At 52.4% G+C, this 7,373-nt stretch overlaps 1 protein-coding gene across 2 annotated transcripts; it reads left to right on the top strand.

Moving 5' to 3' along the window:
* The first annotated feature begins 2,208 nt into the window (after positions 1 to 2,208).
* Positions 2,209 to 6,784, top strand: FOXC1 (forkhead box C1). 2 transcript variants are annotated; one of them, XR_011683452.1, is made up of 2 exons: positions 2,209 to 5,185; positions 5,408 to 6,784. XR_011683452.1 is itself a non-coding variant. In XM_071452995.1 (2 exons), exon 2 carries the CDS (start codon positions 3,315 to 3,317, stop codon positions 5,019 to 5,021), a length of 1,707 nt encoding a protein of 568 aa, XP_071309096.1. In that variant the 5' UTR covers positions 2,209 to 2,787; positions 2,864 to 3,314; the 3' UTR covers positions 5,022 to 6,784. The 2 variants fall into 2 exon arrangements, 1 of the variants encoding a protein (XP_071309096.1); XM_071452995.1 differs by having other exon boundaries at positions 2,209 to 2,787; positions 2,864 to 6,784.
* The last annotated feature ends 589 nt before the right edge of the window (positions 6,785 to 7,373 follow it).

The raw sequence follows: 7,373 nt of genomic DNA on the forward strand, positions 1-7,373 counted from the left end.
GCAAAATACTTCGGATTAATGCCCCCCCTTCCCCTCCTTCTCTGTACTGAAACTTCTCGGTGTTACTCCAACCTTTGCCTGTGAAACAGCTTCGCTACCGCCAACATTGTCCAGATAAAATGAAAAAGCCACTGAAGGCTCCGGGTCTCGGAGCGGCACGTTACGGGCGCTCAAGGGAGCGAGCGGGAAGCCCACGGAAATTGTTTTTAACGGCAGGTAATACCGTGGGAAAACCGGATGACCCGGGCGGCATGGAAACGTGCTAAAATGCCCTTTTTCTTTCTCTTTTTCAATTTTTTCCCCTCCTCAGCAAAACAAGAAAGAGGTTTTGAAAATATAAAGTGTTGGAATTGACATCTAGTCCAGTGCTTGCACATTTATTAATTCTACCGTGGTGGGAGGAAAGGGAAAAAAGTGTAATTAGGCAGGAGCAGGTGAAAGATTCCAGACGATGAAATACAACAGGCTAAACGGGATAATGTATTCACCATTAAAGAACTGACATTTACTACCAAAAGGAGACCCGTTACATTTGAATATGAAAAGGAGCAGATATTAAGCTACATAAATTACCTTCTTCACATGATTTGAATCTCATTTCAAATACTTTTTTTTTTTTTTTTAATAACCAACAGATCGGTGTTTGAGAGGAAAAGCCATTCCTGCTAAAAAACCACCGAGCAGAGGATACGCCTATAGCACGCTCCAAAGGCATGATCCCCAAAGCAATCGATCACAGTAAAAAGTGTGGAAAGGGGGTTTCAGATCAGTGAAGCCAAAAGGGTCTTTTAACGTATTTTTAGTGTCACAGGATCAGGATGGGTAATTCATCTCACAAGCGCACCACACACACGTCTTTCCCGTACAAATTCCACCCCTTAAAATGATTTCAGTGTAATCCTTTTAGCTGATCTGTTATTAACGCTAATGAAGTTTCAGAGGTATGGGGCTACAAAGCGAATGAAGAGTACTGGGTTGTATTTCGTATACCTGAAGTATTGGTAAAATGGACTACTGTGAAACAATGTATACTAATTTCACCCGTGTTTAAAGTACGAAAAGAAAATCTTCATTCATCAAATGTAAGAGACAATTGAAATTAAAATTTAAAAAATAAATAACCAAGCCTTCACTGTCGGTTCCCTTTGAGTTCCCGTTAAAGTCTTATTCTGATTAGAACCCAAATGTTATTCCAGATAGTTAGACAAAGGCAAATCAAATCTTCACAGCAGAACCGGCCAAGCAGTTAAGGGATTTTGTTCTTCTTTTTCTCCCCCCCTTTTTTTTCCTTTGACACACCTGACATACCACGGAATCCACTCTGAAGCAGACTAGCAACAAAATTGTGCCCTCTCCGTCTCAAAAGGGTAAAGAGATAAAGCAAGGATCCCCTCTCCGTATCACGCAAAGATTACCTGAAGGGGCGAGCTACAGACCCCGTTCAGAGAAACACGCCCGTGTTTACAAACAGCAGAGAGAGCGGGCGCTTCTTTTTGCAGACAGAGGGAGGAAAGCCCTTGGTGGCTGATTAATAAAAAGGAGCTTTGGAGGACTCGTCAAACCCTTGTCAACCGGAGGAATGCAATCTCTTCAGAAGCGTTTGGTCAGGCAGGCAGCTGGCTGCAGGCAGGGTGGTGCAGGGGCACCCCACCACACACACACACACACACAGACACACACAGACGCACACACACACACACACACACATACAGACACGCACTTTTCTCGCCGTCCCCCTGCGGGCGTGGGGGGTGGGAGGCAGCTGGGGTGAGCTTCTGGCCGGGGCGGACAGGCACGGAGCCGGCACACCGGCACGGAGCCGGCACACCGGCACGGAGCCGGCCCGCCGACAGGAGCGGCAGCCTGAAGGGAATGGGAGGAGAGAGTCCGACTGGAACGTGTGGAGAAAATAGACCGAGGAGCTTACACACACAACAACAACAACAATAAAGAAAATAATAATAATAATAAATAATAATAATAGAAGTAACATTCGTGGAGAAAACGCGCGTGGCAGAGCGCGGGGTGCGCGCGTGGGTGGAAGGAACTCTGGGGGAAGCTCCATGCACACACATACATGTATACACCACAAATATATATATATACATATATATATACACATATATATTGGTAAGGGCATGCACATGGTGCGTGTGCCCGGGGTGCGTGCGTAAGGACGCGCGTAAGGACACGGGTGTGAGGGCGAGCAAGCGAGGTGTAGGGCAGTGGGGCTCGGGCGGGGTCGTCGCGCAAAATGCGCGGGCGCTGGAGGCTCCCCGCGGGTGTGCAGCGGCCTGAGAGAACGCGGGGCTCCGCGGCGCTCAGGGCGTCCGCGTGTGCCGTCGAGTGTGTGTGGCCGGTCCCCGAGCGCTACAACTCCCGGAGCTGCTGTGGGGATTTTTTTTTTTCTTTCTTTCTATTTTTTTTTTTCTTCTCCTGGATCTCTCCTTTTTTATTTTTTTTTCCCTCCTCATTCAGAGCCCGGGGTGTCTCCCTGCTCTCATTGGCCGGCCCAGCTCGGCGGGGCGGAGCTGAGCCGCCTGCAAAAGGAGGAAAAGAAAAAAAAAAGAGAGGAAAAAAAAAAAAAAGGGAGACCGAGAGAGGAGAGGGAGGGAAAAAAAAAGGAGAAAACTGTAAGTGCGTAAAAAAGTTCTCGCCGTGGTGACGGATGCTCAAAAGTTCAGGAGTTTTTCCGATGCTTCCCAAAGCAGCCTGCGACTGAAAAAGAGACTGAAAAAAAGCGAGAGGGAGAGAGAGAGGGAAACTTTGCACTGGGAGATCGGGAAGGTGGATTTTTTTCTTCTTCTGCTCGCTTAAAAAAGCCAACAAAACACATCCCTCTACTTTTGTCCCTCCTTTGCAGACAACTTGTTGCAGATCCCCGTGGAACAAGGAACTGGGAGCGTGGGAGCCTCTTTGCAAAGGTTTTATTTTCTTAATACTCTTTCTGCGTTTGGAAGTTGCTTTCTCCGCTGCGATTACTTTTTTTTTTCCTCCGCCGTTTTCTTTTTTAAAACATTTTCCCCCTTTTTTGTCCCCCCTCCTTTTTCCCCCCCTTTTTTGATTTTTTTTTTCCCCCTCCGCGTGGAGCGCGGGAGCTCGCCGGTGGGCTTTCCCGGGCGAAGAAGAGGAGGCTTTCGGCGCTGCCGTCGTTATTCTTCCTCCCTTTTTCCGCGCTCCGCCGGGGGGGTGGGGGGGTGGGGGTTGCCCGGCCGCCCGGTCCAGCTCGGTCCGCGGAGCGGCGGAGGGGTGGAGGGGGAAGGGACGCGCTGTTTGGTCCGGCGGGGAGGGTGGGGGAAAGCTGACGGGAGGACATGCAGGCTCGCTACTCCGTGTCCAGTCCCAACTCCCTAGGAGTGGTGCCGTACCTCGGCGGAGAGCAGAGCTACTACCGTGCCGCTGCGGCGGCGGCCGGCGGGGGCTACACGGCCATGCCGGCGCCGATGAGCATGTACTCCCACCCGGCCCACGAGCAGTACCCGGCCGGCATGGCCCGAGCCTACGGGCCCTACACGCCACCGCCGCAGCCCAAGGATATGGTGAAGCCGCCCTACAGCTACATCGCCCTCATCACCATGGCCATCCAGAACGCTCCCGATAAGAAGATCACCTTGAACGGGATCTACCAGTTCATCATGGAGCGGTTCCCTTTCTACCGGGACAACAAGCAGGGCTGGCAGAACAGCATCCGCCACAACCTCTCCCTCAACGAGTGCTTCGTCAAGGTGCCCCGCGACGACAAGAAGCCCGGCAAGGGCAGCTACTGGACCCTCGACCCCGACTCCTACAACATGTTCGAGAACGGCAGCTTCCTCCGCCGCCGCCGCCGCTTCAAAAAGAAGGACGCCGTCAAGGACAAGGAGGAGAAGGACCGCCTGCACCTCAAGGACCATGCCCCGCCGCGCCCGCCGCCGCCCGCCGCCGCCGCCGAGCCCGAGGGCGGCCCCGCCGGGGGCAGCGCCGCGCCGCCGCCGCCGCCCGTCCGCATCCAGGACATCAAGACGGAGAACGGCACGGCCTCGCCGCCGCAGGCCGTGTCCCCCCCGGGCGCCGCGCCGCCGCTCGGCGCCGTGCCCAAGATCGAGAGCCCCGACAGCAGCAGCAGCCTCTCCAGCGGCGGCAGCCCCCGCAGCACCCTCCCCTCCAGCCGCTCCCTCAGCCTGGAGGCCCCCGAGCCCCCGCCGCCCCCGCCGCCGCCCCCGCCGCCGCCCCACCACCACGGCCCGGGCTTCAGCGTGGACAACATCATGACCTCGCTGCGGGGCTCGCCGCAGGCCGCCGCCGAGCTGGGCGCCGGCCTCCTGGCCCCCGCCGCCGCCGCCCCGCGCACCGGCATCCCGCCCGCCCTGTCCCTCGGGGGATACTCGCCGGGACACAGCTCCGTCTACGGCTCGCCCTGCGGCCAGGCGGCCGCCGGCGCCGCCGCCGGCACCTACCACTGCAACATGCAGGCCATGAGCCTGTACGCGGCGGCGGGCGGCGCCGACCGGCCCGGCCACCTGCCCTCCGCGGCCGCCAGCCCCGCCGAGGACCCGCTGCCCGAGTACGCGATGCCCTCGGGCGGCGGCGGCGGCGGCGGCAGCGGCGGCGGGGCGGGGGGCGGCGGCGGCGGGGCGCTGGGGCACGGCGGGCTGGGCGGCGCGGCGGGCGGCCACCAGGAGGGGCACCACCCGCACCCGCACCAGGGCCGCCTGGCCTCCTGGTACCTCAACCAGGCGGCGGCGGCCGCGGCGGCGGCGGCGGCGGCGGCGGGGGAGCTGGGCCCGCTGGCGGGCGCGGCGGGCTACGCGGGGCCGCAGCAGGGCTTCGCCGCCGCCCCGAGAGAGGTGTTCGAGGCGCCGCGGCTCGGGCTGAGCGCCTCGCCGGGCGGCGGCGGCGGCGGCGGAGGAGGCAGCGGGGCAGGGGGCGGCGGCGGCAGCGGCGGGGCGGGGGGCGGCGGGAGCTGTCAGATGGCTTTCCCCGGCAGCCAGCCGCTCTACCGCACCTCCGGGGCCTTCGTCTACGACTGCGGCAAGTTCTGAGCGCGCCCCGTCGCGGGGACACCGCAGGAACTCAGCTCCGCACCGCGCCGCCGGCCCTCGCAGCGCCCGCGGAGGGAAGCGAGCGCATCGCGAAAAGCTTTTGTACAGAGACAGCCCCAAAGCATGTCTTGGTTTGTTAAAGGACAGTGTTACTCCAATAACACGTAAGTTTTTTTTTTTTCTAATTGCTTTGAGAAATACTTTTTTTTCCCGCCCCCCCACCCCGCGCTTTTCCTGGTCCCTTAAGGTATTGTCATGCCCCGTGTTTAAAAGGGGGCGAAAAGTCCAGCATAGAGTACCAGCTTCTTTCCCCCTCCCCTTCCTCTTCTACAAGGACTTGTTTTAAAATGTAAATTGCGACATAGTAATTTATTTTTAATTTGTAGTTGGATGTTGCGGACCAAACGCCAGAAAGTGTTTCCCCCTTTCCTGAAAAGTGACGTTATAATTGACTGAAACGCTGATTTTTTTTCACTATATATAAAAAGGGAAACTGTATTAATCTTATTCTATCAATATTTTTCTTTTTTTTTTTTGTTGAAAATATTCTGAAGGTATTGCATTGTTTGTTTATTAATAAATTACCATTCAGTTGGAATGATCATTTACACGTCTGTATATTTTAATGCTTTCATTTAGAGAGAGAGAGAGAGAAAGAAAGAGAGGGAAAAGGGATTTCATAACTAACTTTGTCGCTGGAACAGCTTGTTCCCCTCCGCACAAATTCCAAAGACCATTTAGGAACTGCCAGGTCGAAAAATCCCTTTTCAGTCTCTTCTGCAATATGTTCCACTTAGTCAGCTCGCCTTATCCGCTAGGAAAAAAATACTTTCCCATGGCAGCTCTGAGTTGGCAAATAAACAAACACGTTTTCTTAGCAATTAATGGCAAGACCTGGAAACATTTGACCATACACAGTAGTATGGCGACATTAGGTTGTTTTAAATGATATGCCTATGTAAGGATATATTAAGTGATAACTCCGAGGTAGAACTGCATGCACTAGATTCCAGACCATGTGTAACTGTATATGCCGAGCTATCGATTGCTCTGTGTGTGTTTCAAATGTATTTATATCTAGGATTTACATATGTACCTATATTTAAAGAAGGATTACGTATTTATTTATAGTTTCATATACGTATTGCATATTTTTCTAAACTCCAGTGTATAGCAGATGCCAAATAATCTGTAGTACGTGTACTCTTAAATATAATGCCAGCATATAAATTACTGCTTCTTAGAAGTGATAGCAAAGCGTGCAATCACATCAGTGAAGCCGCTTCTGTAACATATAAAGTACTATTTTATTTCGGGGGAGGGGGAAAGAGCAGTAGTGTTAAAGGGTACTTGTGCAGTCTACCCTTACACCTTTACAGCTCTGCATTACTCCCGTCCTTCAGGGACTTCACTACTGGTCTGTGTCTCAATTGCTCGGACAGATTATTTTTAAAACATTTTGTGTGGGCGAATTTTTCTTATATAGTTGCTTGGGTGCTGTTTTGGTTTGGTTTTTCTTTCTTTTTTTCTTTTTTCCTTTTTTTTTTTTTTCCCTCTCCTTACCTCTCTCAGTTGTCCTCAAATCGGAAAAAAATATATATATTACCAGGGCAGCAAATGAGTGCTGCACAGACTGGCATCTTGTCAGATCAAGAATCCTACCTTCTGGACAATTTACTATTAAGAACCTACTGTCAATGGGGATCACCTTCCCCTTTTGTAAGTAACCACCAAAATGCAATAAATCCATTAACTTAAAAGAACCGGCCTTGTCAGTCAGACTTGGAAATAAGTTTATTTGATTACAGATATTTAAGGCCTAAAATCTGCTTTCAAGTTAATACAGTTTCCTATCAGAATCTCTTATCTAAAGGCAACACTTAGCAGTAATTGCTGTTGCATTGTTAAGGGTTAGGCTGTAAATAAATACAAAGGTATTTACAGTTCAACCTTATTACCTCGCTTTTGAGCTGTGCTTCCTTCCAAAGCAATAGTCCCATGTTTAGAAAACACCTCCAGCAGATGGAATTAACTGGGGGGAGTGTGTCATCTTAGAACGCGTTGGCTTTGAATACGTTTATTTAAGTATGGCATAGTCTTTGCTTTTTTGTGCTAGTATCTCTACGAAGATTACCGGGTGTCTTATTTACATTTATTTGTTTGCTAAGTTGGGTAAGAGAACCTTAAACGCTCCATCGCTCAGTTGTGGTAAAGCTGATGAGGAGGACGAGCAAAGTTGAGCGCCTTCGCTCCGGGGACATATTTTAATTTCTGCTCCCCGTTTTTCACCAGTAAAGGGCAATAAAATGTTACCTATTCTCGGTCGGGCTCACTTTCTGCTCCCCACCGTCC

The sequence above is a fragment of the Agelaius tricolor genome, unplaced genomic scaffold (genome assembly GCF_023055355.1).
Source record: "Agelaius tricolor isolate 1412-34295 unplaced genomic scaffold, bAgeTri1.0.p SCAF_2, whole genome shotgun sequence".
Classification (NCBI taxonomy): Eukaryota; Metazoa; Chordata; class Aves; order Passeriformes; family Icteridae; genus Agelaius; species Agelaius tricolor.